This window comes from Rattus rattus, chromosome 3 (genome assembly GCF_011064425.1).
Source record: "Rattus rattus isolate New Zealand chromosome 3, Rrattus_CSIRO_v1, whole genome shotgun sequence".
In the NCBI taxonomy this organism is placed as follows: domain Eukaryota; kingdom Metazoa; phylum Chordata; class Mammalia; order Rodentia; family Muridae; genus Rattus; species Rattus rattus.
Genome location: NC_046156.1, coordinates 130,131,878 through 130,146,209, shown reverse-complemented (window position 1 = coordinate 130,146,209; position 14,332 = coordinate 130,131,878). Strand labels below are relative to the sequence as shown.

The following is a 14,332-nucleotide window of genomic DNA, read 5'->3' as shown; positions in this document are numbered from 1 at the left end:
AGTTATGTGTTTTTATAGGATTTCCCGAGTGTGTGAATGAGTGGGTGTCTGTATTTATATCAGTTTCTTGTGTCTTTTCTTGGGTTCTCTTCTTAGCGATGCAAGAGAAGGCAATCCTCTGCTACATATCCAGCTGGAGCCATGGATACCCCCTTTGTATTCTTTGGTTGGTGATTTAATCCCTGGGAGTTTGGGAGATCTGGTTGGTTATTCTTCCTATGAGGTTGCAAACCCTTCAGCTCCTGCAGTCCTTGCTCTAGCTTCCTCATTGGGTTATCTGTGCTCAGTCCAAAGTTTGGCTGTGTATATCCACATTTGTATTGGTCAGGCTCTGGCAGAGCCTCTCAGGGGACAGTTATACTAGGCTCCTGTCAGAAAGCACTTCTTGGCATCAGCAATAGTGTCTGGGTTTGGTGTCAGTTGATGGGATGGATCTCCAGGTGGAGTAGACTCTGGATGGCCTTTCCTTCAGTCTCTGCTCCACTCTTTGTCCCTGCATTTACTTTTGACAGGAGGAATTCTGGATCAATATTTTTGAAGTGGGTTGATGGCCTCATCCCTCAACTAGGGGCCATGCCACCGTAGGGTATGGTCTCCACAGGTTCTTTCTCCCTTTTGTTTGGTATTATGGCTAATCCTCCCTGTAGGATCTTGGGAACCTCTTGCATCCTGTCCTTGGCATCTGGTACTTTCTAGTGGCACCACCCAATCTCCCTCCCCCACTGCTACAACCTCCTTTCAAATTCTTGACCCTCTATACTTCTTGCCCACCTCCCCCCACATCTGAAATGCCCCTCTTTTCCCTCCCCTTCCTCTCTCCCTTGAAGATCCCTCTCTTACTCTCTTTCCCAGAAATTATTCTCTTTCCCCCCTAATGAGTAGTACTGTAATACCACACTTTGGTGTGGTCTGCTTTCTTCTTGAGTTTCACATGGTCTGTGAGTTGTATCATGTGTATTCTGACTTTCTTACAGACATGTCAATTGCTCACACAGTGAAGGACAGCACTTTGTCAGACACTTCTCTGGTTGCAAAGAGTGTGGACCGGAACAATCATTATATTTTTGAGTCCCTGACTAACACCAAGCATGGTCATTTAGAATCAATGGATCAAGTGGACCTCTGTCATTGTTAAACAGCTAATTTCTCTTGTGAACTACTTTATCTGATTTGACTTACCAGAATCAGACTTCCCTTCACCTCATCAACTGAAAATCAATATATTTGGGAAGTCATCCTTTGAGCTTCTTATGCCTTGTGAACTGAAAGGCATTAGTTGTGACTTTTATCTACTTTGTTCCTCAAATCCTTTAAGCATTGTGGCCTTAGTAAGAAATTCTCTTTGAGGCAATACAGTGTGAAACACAACATTGATCTGTCCTTATTTTACATTATAAAAATAAGTTTATAACTTGCTGAGACAAAACCTTCAACAGGCACATGCTTGCAACTGGGATTAGAAGGAGACAGCAAGACAGTCACGTGAAGGGTATATCATGCTTGTCTTTGCAGGTGATGGAGGGATGCTACTTGCCCCAGGGAATAGCAAGAGGCAGAATGTGGGTCTCTCTATTTTTCTGCATGTTACCACACAGGTAGCATGGTTTAAAACTAAGTAGCTATGTTTTGCACTCACAGCCTGCTAGCACAATATATATGGTCACAGTATTGGGGATAATAACTTCTTAATTCTCAAGAAATCTAGTTGAAGAAGCAAAGGATGTATCACTGTTGAAGCTGCTGTAATAAAATTTTGAAATATTGTTTTAAAAGAGAATCAATTGAGAAGGTAATATACATATCTACACATACATATAATTAAATAATAGCCATCATGTGAGCATTTTTATAAAAAATTAAAGATCTATACAAGTCATTAGCATTTCTATGTTCCATGTTAATTCACTAGTCTAAAACTTATAGAATAATGTGTTTTGAATGATAAGATCTTTGCAGTAATCCACAATAAAAGTTTCATATAACTTTTCCATATATTTTAAAGCTTTTTTTCCATCTTTATTAAATTGGATATTTCTTATTTACATTTCAAATGTTATTCCCTTTCCCAGTTTCCATGCCAACATCCTCCTCCCCCTTCCCCTCCCCCTCCCATTCCATATGGGTGTTCCCCTCCCAATCCTCCCCCCCATTACCGCCCTCCCCACAAGAATCCTGTTTACTGGGGGTCCAGCCTTGGCAGGACCAAGGGCCCCTTCCACCTGTGCTCTTACTAGGCTATTCATTGCTGCCTATGAATTTGGAGCCCAGGGTCAGTACATGTGTACTCTTTGGGTAGTGGCTTAGTCCCTGGAAGCTCTGGTTGGTTGTCATTATTGTTCATATGGGGTCTCAAGCCCCTTCAGTTCTTTCAGTCCTTTCTCTGATTCCTTCAACGGGGATCCCGTTCTCAGTTCAATGGTTTGCTGCTGGCATTCACCTATGTATTTGCTGTATTCTGGCTGTGTCTAGTTTTAAAACAGTGTGAATGTCTGTGTAAACTAGGGAGACATGATGGCACTGCTTCCATGAATAGTAAAATGTCAGTGATTAATTACAGTTTTTCTTAACATGAAACGTTCATGTTTTCAATGAAAAGTAAAATAAAATAATACTGAGTGTTTAAAAAGGAATGGTTTATAATATATGTAACTGTTTTGCATCACTTCATATATATGTGGTTTTATAGCAATATTTTACTTTGTTAGAGATTTTGTAATGGCTTGTAATTTTCAGACTCTAAGATGAATTATTGAATATTACAGAAATTTGCTTAAACTTTCTGATAATTGATGATATAGAGCTTGAAAAACTACTATTTTATTTCATATTTGGTTTAAATTTGTGCTAAACAATTAATCAGTTCTCTTCAATTTTCTCTATAAACCTCAGTGGATCAATGACCACTTTAAACTTTACTATTGCAATTTTTCAAAAATATTTTATTTTGTTCTCATATGGGTACACTTGTATCTTTGTTGATTTTTGCATTATAATACAAAACCAAGAGATGAAGTCATCTGCCTTAGAACTAGACTTAATGGAGAATGTAAGCTACCTTACATGAATAATGGGAACTGAAATCTGGTCCTTGGTAAGTACATTGGGTATTGGTATCTGTTAACCACTGTGGCATTTCTCCTCTCTACTGCAATCTTAATCTAGTTTTTATTTTAATGACCACTTACTCATCTTGATGAATGAGATACATTTATTTCAGGGTGAAATGGGTATTATAAATAAATGTCTATAGGTACCCATCATGTTTATGTGCCTACACAGCCTTAGAAAGTATAATATTAATGAAGTCCCTGAAACTTTCATGGTTTCTTATATTTTACTAACCATTCTCAGATATAGATTTTTAGATTGATAACTGCAATTTATTAAGTTGTGATATAGATAAACTAATGATAAACATGGTAACTGTTATCCTTATATCCAATATAACAAAAAAAAATTGCAAACTCTCTTATGCACTGTAAGAGCTAACCAATCAAACAAATTAAACAAATAAAGGATGGATTATAAATTATTTACTATACAAATAAATATAGACAGAAGAAACCACATATAAAAATGTTTAATTTCTTTCTCAATATGTCAACAATGTTTGAATGCCTGAATGTAATTCTTCCTACTTGAGAATATTCATTAGGCAAAACTCAAAATGTTTCTCTACACTTTACAGATATACAGAAAATTACTATCACAAAAGAACTGACAGATCAGGGCAAAAGTAACCTGATATTCTACTGTTTACTTTATTTTATCATTTTCAACTTAAAATTCTAATTTGAAACTGAAGAGTTAAGTAGCCAAGCTAGATACAGCAAGATTGGGGGCAGGTCCAGGATGCTTATAGCTATCTATTTACAGAAAATATTTCTGATAAAAAAGAGTAATCTGTCTCCATGTCTTCGGAGCATATTTTGCCTGATATTTCTAATGAAATAATGAATTTTCTTAAAAATCCAAATTCTAGATTTTATCACTTAAGGGGATTTTTTTTTTGACAAATTTAGAATTTTAGCCCTTGTTTAGGTTTCTGTACAGAACATACTTGTAGTCTCAACAGTATTTACTTTGAAATTGATTTTCTCTGGTTAATTTTGTGTTGGGGGAAGAAATCTGCTGTTTTGTTTGTTTCATTTATTTTAAACCTCATTTTTAACAATATTTTAAATTAAATATTTGAGAATTTAAAACAGTATATTTGAACACATTCACTCTTTCCATAGCTGTTTTGCCATACATTCTGACCTACATTTCGGTTTTCTTTTATGCCCTCCCATCAATTATACTTTGGGTTACCCTACTAGTCTCATGAATGGAGTCTGCCCTGCCATGTGGTTGATCAGCCATAGGTCATATCCTTAAAGAACACAAACTCTATCTTTCAGAAGAGTCAAATGTCAGTATCTCCTATGATGGTGGTAGGATTTCTTCCATTATGTCTAAAAGATAAGCTTCCGAATGAGGTAGGATTGAAGTAAGCTGTCTCATTTAATATACTCACTGAGCCTTTTGATTGAGAGTAATGCCTTTCACAACACAATAGGTTTAATCAAGGCCATGTGGTTATTGGAGTACTTAATCATTTATTCAACACTATCGCTTATTTATTTTCATATTTAAGAAAGTCAAAGTATTTTGTTAAAGAACAAGACCAACCTAATCATTCAAAGCCAAAAGTCATTGCAACATCATTTGAAATTGAGAAACCACAGTAAGCAAGGAAAAGTGCCAAAAGATACCAAACTCATCCCAGAGTACAATTGGAAAGGGTTCCCTTTCATTACTTTTTGTAGCAGGAAGCTTAAATTCATTTAATTACTCATAGAAATATAAAATGTTCAAGTTATTAATGACAACCAACATTGCAGTGGGTAAGGGATAAATGGTAAACTGATATTACTGTTTTTTTTTTTAAAAACTTGTAAGAGATAGTAGATATTTAGATGAGGAAAAACAAACCACAACAAATCCTTTGAGTAAATTTCATTTTAAAAAATGGAAATAGGTGTTGAGCTCTATTAATGACTCTGTAGTTGAATATAGCCATGCAGCCTGCCAACAGTTCTGGTTTACTAACACCTTACGTGAATGAACATCTGTTCTTTGAAGTCCTGCCAAGCTAATGTCCAGAATAAAAACCCACAGACAAAAAAAATTTACTCATCTCAGGCCATTTTAATAATGGAACATTAATTATGATTGTGTGAATGAATTCAAGCTTAATTTGCTAATAGTCCCAGTTGTTTGGATATTACTTCGGCTACATAACTCAAACATTTAAGTAATCTGCCCTCTGAATTTCAGGGTTTGAAACATCTCTAAGACTTCCCTTGATATCTAGATTTAAGTAAAAGGGATTTACATATTGTCAGTGTACACAGAACAGAAAACCTCGTAAAACAGTAATAAAGTTGAGAGACTGCTGGCTCTTAACATAGAGCAAAGACTTGTAAACCTAGGAGACAGATAGTCTTGCCAATAGAATTACAATTTTAAATGGAAGACTTTGTTGAAGTGGTAAATTAGTGTAAAGAAGGATTTTAAATCACTATATTAGTTTGTATGGTCATTTCAGTTGACTTGTTGTAGAAGTAGTCACAGAGAAAAAAGATAAATTAAGTAGAACTCACTGAACAGTATTAACATTCATGAGGATCAAGAAACTGAACATAATTTTTTTCATCAGTAATCTGAACGAAATAAAAAAAATAAATCACAAACAATAGTTATATAATTTATCATGAAAGACAGGACAGCAAAAGTACATTTAAACAAAATTTGTTTTCTTCTTTATGCAAAGGATAGTAATCAAACCAGCTTCATTTTAGTGAATCCATTAAAATTATCAAAGGCAGAGAAAGAACAAAGGCTATATGACAGTTTTCCTACCTCATCTCCTATCATCTACCACACCTCCTATCAGATGCCACACCTCCTATCACATACCATACCTCCTATCACATACCCTACCTCCTATCACATGCCAGTCCTCCTATCAGACACCACACCTCCTATCAGATGCCACTCCTCCTATCAATGCCACACCTCCTATCAGATGCCACTGCCATATAGACAAGTTAAAATTATCAAAGTATTATACATGATGAAGCAAAGTCATGGTAGAGTGACAGTACTTGTGCATTATCAAGGTGTGTGGAGAGTCTTGCTTGCCCAAACACTGAATAACCTCATGTGTTTAACTTCTATTGCTGGCCAGAGTTCTTAGATAGTGAGCATATGTAAGATATGTGTATGGAAAATAATGTTAGTAAAACCCAATAAAATATGGGCATTTGCTTAAAGGTAGTTTAACAAATGTATTCCAAAGCCTGAATTGCTTTACTGGATGAGTAGAAGAATATAGACACAGGAGCAAAATTTAATAAGGTTGTGCTGGCTAGGTTTATATAAACTTGATACCAGCTATAGTCATTTGGGAAGAGATATCATCAACTGAGAAAATATTCTAATAAAGTTGACTTGTAGGCAAGCCTGTGGTACATTTTCTTGATTGATGACTGATGTGGGAGATTCCTGGTCATTGTGGACAGTATCACCGTAGGCAGGTGGTCCTGAGTTATGTAAAAAATCAAACTGAGTAAGCAATGGGAAGCAAGACAGGACACAATGTTCCAACATGGCTTCTGCTTCAGTTGTATCCTGGTCTTGAGTTCAATTCCTGGCCTGTGTTCCCTCAGTGACAGACTTAGAAGATTGAAAGGAAACATAATCCCTTTCCTCTGCCAAGTTGCTTAGGTGATGGTGTTTAATGACAGCAATAGAAACCTTAAGTAAGACCAAGATTATATTCTTCTGGTTTGGACTTTGATTCACTTAGACTGGACACATATCAAATGCTCTGATGATAAAATATGCGGTTCCTCTGAATGAAGTGATATGTTTGTAGTTAGGAAAAATAACTTCTATAATGTTTCAAAATGTTAGCATGCTAAATATCATGATGTTTAATCAACTTTCATTTAAAATTTTAGCTGTTGCATCACCTCGTAGACATAGATTATCAACTACTGATAGAATAAAACAAAATCTGAAAAGTTGTAAGATGTCTTCTAAAATATTCCTTGTTTCATAACCATGCATACAAACATTAAAGAGATACAAGAAACCTCAGGATGGTTGCAAGTTATTGATTGGCTTCTGCATGTGGTGACATTTGTGTTGAGAAATGAATATGCTCAGAATGTAGTCAGCTTTCAATGTGACTCCCAAGTTTTTATCTTTGTTTCTGATAGTTGTACAGCCTTATTTCCCCTTTTGGCCCCTCTATGTGATGCTACCTTAGATTAAAATCTTTTCCCCAATGAGTACTTCAAAGGAATACCTACTTATTATCATAGAACTTTAAAGGCAAATGCTAGGATATGACTGTATACTACATATCATTATAATAAGGTGCTAAACCAAGAATAAATGCTAAAAAATACTACTATTGTTTTTAAATTAGTTTCTGATAACTGGAGTATTTGAACTAATGCCTCTTGAAGTATGGCATAGACATGTAGGATGAGCAATGTGTACTCACAGGGGGGTTTATGGGATGTGACTTTATCAGTAGCAGAACAGATGAACATAAAATTATTAGCAGTGCCATTACATAGAGCCAAGAAGTGAAAAGGGACATTATCATAGCTACTTGGAGAAGAACCTATTAGTCTGGTATCATAGGTGCTGGTTTACCTGACTTTGAGTGGTTTCGAGAGTCAATTCATATTTCACACCACTGTCGTATAATGCATATGTTGGAATTAGGCCAACACCATTGCTTCTTTCCTGTGGATTCTGCTGCAGTGTAAATCATACTGGAACCTTTCTCTTAGCTGTTATTGCATGCTTTACATCACAGTCAACGTCCTACATGCCTGAACAATAGGGACATTTCATCCAGTCCTTATGTCCTGCAACACCTAATGCAATTAAATCTACAGCCTGAAATTTCTACGAGTACTCATTCATCTCCACCAGACTTTGAGGCTTCACAAGTAGTATTACTGCCCACTTGTAGGCCCAATGCACTGAAGAATCCGACTGAGTTGATATACATGCACTGCACATTTTGGTGAAATGCCTTAGGTCTTAGTTATGTTCCTTTTGCTGTGGGGAGGACAATATAATGCAGGCAGCTTATAACACGAAGTCCATAATGGAGGGAATTCCTTAGTTTCAGAGGGTGATCATAGCAGCAAACAGGCAGGAATGGCTCTGGAGAAGCAGTCAAACGGGCATGAGGTAGAGAGAAAGTTTATTGTGAACTGTGTAGGCTTAGCAGCTTCAAAGCCCATCCTGATTGACACACCTTCTCCCACTAAGCCACACCTCCTTCAACTAGAACATACTTACTCCATCAAAGCCACACCTATTCAAAGGCCATACCTATAAGTCATCCCTAAACAGTTCCACCAACTTTGGACCAATTAATTATTCAAACATATGAGCCATTTTTTCAAAGCACCACAATTTGGTATGTACAGAAATAAAATGTAAAACAAAATTAAAAATTTACAAACCTGAAAAGCGGCTTGACTACTCTAATAAGGCTCTGTGAAATTTTGCTCTTGCCTTTCAGCTTTACATTATCAGTGTGGCCATTTAAATATCTTAGAAGTTCCAACTTCTATCAGGTAATTACAAAGCAATATGTCTAGAATATGACTAGATTGCCTATTTTCCATGTATACATGCTATGGTTCTTTGAACACTAAGCTCTAAGAAATTTCATCTCTATTGATTTAAGCCATAAAGAGTACTGACTAATGCAAGGGTGATTTGTAATCTTTGAAAGAGTATTTAAAAACCTAAGAGAAAAGAACTACATAGAAACATTAATGTTTAAAACCATTAATTTTTGATCCATCTTGCCAGTAATGCTATAAGTTATTTTGCATGCAGTCACATGTATTTCATCAACCAAGTCCTAAGATCTGTGTAACTCCTATTATAGATTTAGATTTTTTTCTTTTTTCTTTCCGTTTCTTGGATATTTTCTTTATTTAAATTTCAAATGTTATTTCCTTTACCCGTTTTCCCTCCAGAAATCCCCTATCACACTCACTCCTTCCCCTGATTCTATGAGGGTTCTCCCCCACCTACCCACCCACTCTGCCCAGGCATTCCCCTACACTGGGGCGTCAAGCTTTCACAGGGCCAAGGCCAAGGGCCTCTCCTCCTATTGATGCCCAATAAGGCCATCCTCTGCTACATGTGCAGCTAGAGCCAAGGTCACTCCATGTGCATTTTTGGTTGATGGTTTGTCCTGGAGCTCTAGCATCTGATTGTTTGATATTGTTGTTTTCCTATGGGAGTAAACCTTTTTAGCTCTTTTCAGTTTTTTCTATGTCCCATAGGGGACCTCATTTCAATCTTTTAAATAACTTCTATTTCTAGTAAATTATTCAGAAAAGCTAATTAAATATACACACAGAGAGAGATTTTCACACATACAAATGTACACACAGAGGACATATTTAAATGTTTGTTAATGATAGAATGGAAAATTATTCTCAGTATTTGTAGGAGGCTAACGTAACTTCACTTTGTTTTATATTAAAGGTTTGGAGCAATAATGCAGTGTGAAAAGAGTTCTATAAAAATGTTCAATTGTTTTAAACATTGATAAAATTTACATGAAATTCCCAAATGGTGATGCCATCTCAAACACATGAAATGAGGCAGCTTGAACACTCAGATCTTGATGTTCAGACTGTAACTGGTGCCCTGTGGAACTTCATGCAGTTGTGAGCCAAAGTTATCATGTGTCTACCCTGTGATAAAACAGTTCTGTAACTACATAAACAGTTGAACAAAACCAGTATCACTATTCTGCCACACACACAAATCCTTAGGAGAGTAGAATTCAAAGACTAGAAACAACTAACAAAATCCACAGGTTAATTTTTATTTAACTAATGCATTAGCATTTAATATTTGAGTGGATTTTCATTTTTGTATGATTGCACACTCTCATAAAGCACATTGTCACACATGAAGCACACACTCATATTGCTGTTGCAAGCTATTGTCATGTTGCTGTTGTCACTGAAGTTTCATCTGGTGCACAGGCAGCTCTTATTCAGAAAAGGAAGTAGTAAGTTATGCTGTGAAAAGATATGTATGAATTTCTTAAAATGCTTGTGGACTCAAAAATAGTAATATCTAGGTTTTTAAATATAGTTTTCCACCTTTAAAACTTACAGAAATTACAAGTGATATGGTCAGTTTGGTATTTGTTAATTTGTGCTTCCATTAAGAAAAACACAATCACCATAGTCATACAAGGATCAGAACAAGAGCTCAAGAAGGGCTTTAGTTCTTGTTTCTGGTTCATATTTAATTTGTAAGTCATTGATATACTAAAGCTATTCTGGAAAAATAGATTAATTTGTCATTATTATTCTAAATTACAAAAATGAAATAATTTTCTGAATTTTAATAAATACATTAATCAAAGTAAATTGAAGTTTTCTTTCAATATGAGTTCTGGTTCATTTTTATATTAGGTTGGTAAGTAAGTATTTTCAACATAGAACCAAAAGTGTTTTTCTCCTAAATAAATATTGGAGTGGATCTTGTTATGAGCCATTCATTATTTATCCATCCTGCTGTCTCCGGCATAAATGAATGTGCACAATAAATATTTTGCAGTTTCTTTTTAAAATATTTAAATAAACCTTTTGTTTTAATTGATTAAATGTGTTCTTTGATGGATTCAGACATATATTTAACACATTTTGCTTACTCTCTTCTTTTACTACATTATTTGAAGTAATATTAATGCAGAAAATCCAATATACAGAGAATACGTTTTTATGGAGTATTTAGTTATCGATGGAAAATCAATATTGTACCCCATCACTGTCTTCACTACCCTGAAGGCTCAGGGAGCATCATGGAAGAAGGGACAGGAATATAGTAAGATAAAAGCATTGTGGAACATCAAAGGAAACACTGTGCTCTGGACATGACAATACCTCTGTGCTCTCATGAACTCCAAGAATTTGTAGTTGTTCACAGAATTTCATGGTAGGATTAGCTCAAGACAGTGAACATTTCAATATGGAGGATTTGGGGAGCTATTGGTAATTGACAGCTGATGGAGAAGACAGAGTCTACTTTTTTAAGATCACAGTATTTTAGTTGATTGACCATGACCTAGTTGGTCGCTCCACACCCACAGTTATATAGTCAGCATAAGTTGCACTCAATAGGTTATGAAAAAATTAAGTTACATAACAGAAAGTGAAATAGAGACATGAATTAAGAGGATGGGGTGAATCTATGAGAAGTTAGAAAGATGGGTTAGTGTCATATATGATTAAAACACATTGTATCCATGTAAGGTATTCTTAATAATTAATAAATATAATATTTAAAGGTTATAATAATAACATTTAAAACATAAAAAGAAATGTATATATCTAATTCAATCCTAGGGCTGTATCAATCACTAGATATCCAAAAAAAAGTATACAAATAAAAGTAATTCTAATATTAGTTCTTTTTCTGGCTCATTTTATAAATATTTAAATCCTATGAAAGTGTGTATGCAGCTCATTCCTCTTATGGATTCTTGTGGGTCTGAGTAAGACACCTGTATTGCCAAATTCACCACATGCACAATTAGAATACAGCTGATCTTAAAAGCACACACTTATCTTTTTGCCTTTCCAATGTCTTTCTTTTTGCATAACTTATGGAAATGTCAATGAAAATTATCAAACTAGAAAATAATTTATGAAAGTCATGTGGTGATAGCTTGCATTACATTTCAATCAAGAATTATGGCGATTCAAGACATGTTTCATCTCTGTCTAGTTCAATTCTTCTGGAACTTACTAGAAGTTCTGTGGCCATCTGAAAGGTCATGCCCAATGTATGCCAACAGAGACTGAGGTTGGGAAGAAACTGTACTCCAGTGATGGTGTGGCTGTCTTTAAATAGAAGACCAATGCAGATAACTTTATATGCAGTAAAAGTTGTAGAAATGTAAGTGTGGTATCAACTGACCAATGGAAAAAACATTCTGCTAAATTCTTGAGGTGTGTAAAAAAGTATTATTAGTGGAGAGATGTCATAAAACTTTGTTGGAAATGTTTTTAATTTTCTACAATTTTTCTCCAAACTTCTTTAATTTTGTTTGTCTCTCAAAGGCTCAATTCTTGGCCTGAGCTAGTTTCAATCTCAGAATCCTGCTTCGGCCTCTGAAGCACTGGGATCCCAGGCATGTGCCACCATACCCAGGCTCATACTTTATAATAATGTTACATTCATTTATTACTGTGCTGCTCTCTTCAGTAATAGTCAGTGTTGTTAAAAAAAAGAACTAGGGTAATTCCAAAATTCACTGAAACACAAACCATTGTGAACAATATCAAAGGAACTAGGTTTACCACAAAAAGGGCACAAATGTAGAATTAGAAATTTAAGAGCAAAATTTCAAGTTCAAATAAACTTACATTTTACTATTTATTCAATAGAATAGTTCATAATTTCTTACAAATACACCCATAGATAATCTTAGGTGAACCAAATTCAGTTTAAGGAATATTGACTAGTAAAGCAAAGGCTGGGCATTATGTCTGTAAATTCAACACTTGGAGGTAGAATCAGGGAACTGCAATTATAGGTCAACCTGGTCTACAGTGTGAGTTCTAGGCCAGTCATTATGACATTAGGAGACTCCACAAAAAACAAACAAACAAACAAACAAACAAATATCCAACCAGACCAAAAATATAAACAAACTGGTGAAATAGTAGGCAATTCCTTAAAATTCTTATTAATCATTTTCTGAATACTGAAATGAAAGAAGTCCAGAAGCATTAAGTTACAGAGTAATATGCTGCTATGACATTATTACTCTCACATGTTGTCCATCTTACCTCTACAACCAGTTGCTGGAGAGATGGAGATGCTATTGGATACAGAGTGGAGTTGCCCCGGATGGGACTATGGATGCTAACGTAAGCCACAGCATTTTTCTGTAGTATCTTCGCAAAATCCTGAAATAAAAAGTTTTAAAATTTCTAGCATTGTTGCAATTAAAGTAACACCTTCTACTTTTTTAGGATAAGAAATATTTTGATGCTAAAATATGACATTTATCAGAAACATGCTATAAATGTTTTATCATGTGTTAAGGTTAATCCTTCCTCTATATGTAAATTCCTTCTGCAAACTTGATTTATACTCTATTAAACAGAATTGAACAGCTGTTAAAGTAGTACTTATATTAAGTAATCATTTTAACAAGAAAGGTTTGGGGGGTTAGAATAACGTTGGGTTCAATTACAGAACACAAATTGGGAATTTTCTTCAAAGGCAGTGCCTAATACTAGTCATTGCATTAGAGAACGAAACTGGGCAGCTCAACTAGTTGGTGCTGACAGACTTCCCCATGAAGTCAGTTAATTGTGGTCAAATAAACTCTTATTTTGAGAGAAATTGGACAAATTCAAAGAGTGAACCTGAGAGGATGGCCGAATAAAAACCCTGTGAATGCTTTATGTACTAATGGCATGGGAAAATTCAGTGGCATGGTTTTTCTTCGATGACCCCTTGCTCTGGAGTACTGAGGACTACTAACACCACATTGTGAGAGAAAGAAAATAGGGCCTTATATCCTTGGCTTACCTCTGTTTAATGTTGGAAATTAATCTACAAACTTGTAGGAGAGATTAGTGATTATTTAAATGTAATAAATCTTTTAAATGAACATGAGTAATTTATAAAAAAATGAGTAATTTCACAAATCATGTTAAAAATGTCCATGATTATTAAAGACTATGAAAATTATTTTAACACATATGCACATAGGCACTTTCTCTATCAGATAATGTGTTTTCCATGAGTCCTGCAGAAGACAGTCAGTCCTATATACTTACTTGAGGAAGATATTCTGAAAGAAGTTACATGTTAAAATAAGTTGTCCATGGTAGAAAAGATCCAAACTTTGATATCCTTACTCTAAAATTTGTAGTATTTCCAGATGGGCATGTGAAAAATATTCTTATAGAGGGAATGGTGCTTTAAAGAATCCTGTTTTAGAAAATGGAATAATTTCCCTCAATGATCAGTATCAGTACTAAGTTTATCCTTTATTTCTTGCATGGGCTACAGATACCATCTACAATGTTATTGAGTGACATCACCTAATCTTGTTAACATCAACTGGGCTTCCAGGGGTTCCTATAGAAGTAAATTATAGAAAGCAAGAAGGAATATGAACAAAGCTTTCTGTGCTCACTTCCACTTGAGATGAATATGAAAGAAAGTGTTTCATTCTCAGAAGAGCGACTGGATA

The 14,332-nt window shown here is 35.1% G+C and overlaps 1 protein-coding gene across 1 annotated transcript in view; it reads right to left on the bottom strand.

The window, feature by feature from the left end:
• Naaladl2 (N-acetylated alpha-linked acidic dipeptidase like 2) overlaps positions 1-14,332 on the bottom strand; it is an 890,024-nt gene that overhangs the window by 326,148 nt on the left and 549,544 nt on the right. The window contains exon 9 of the mRNA XM_032898601.1: positions 12,912-13,031. Coding sequence (XP_032754492.1) covers positions 12,912-13,031 — 120 coding nt within the window. The remainder of the gene's footprint in view (positions 1-12,911; positions 13,032-14,332) is intronic.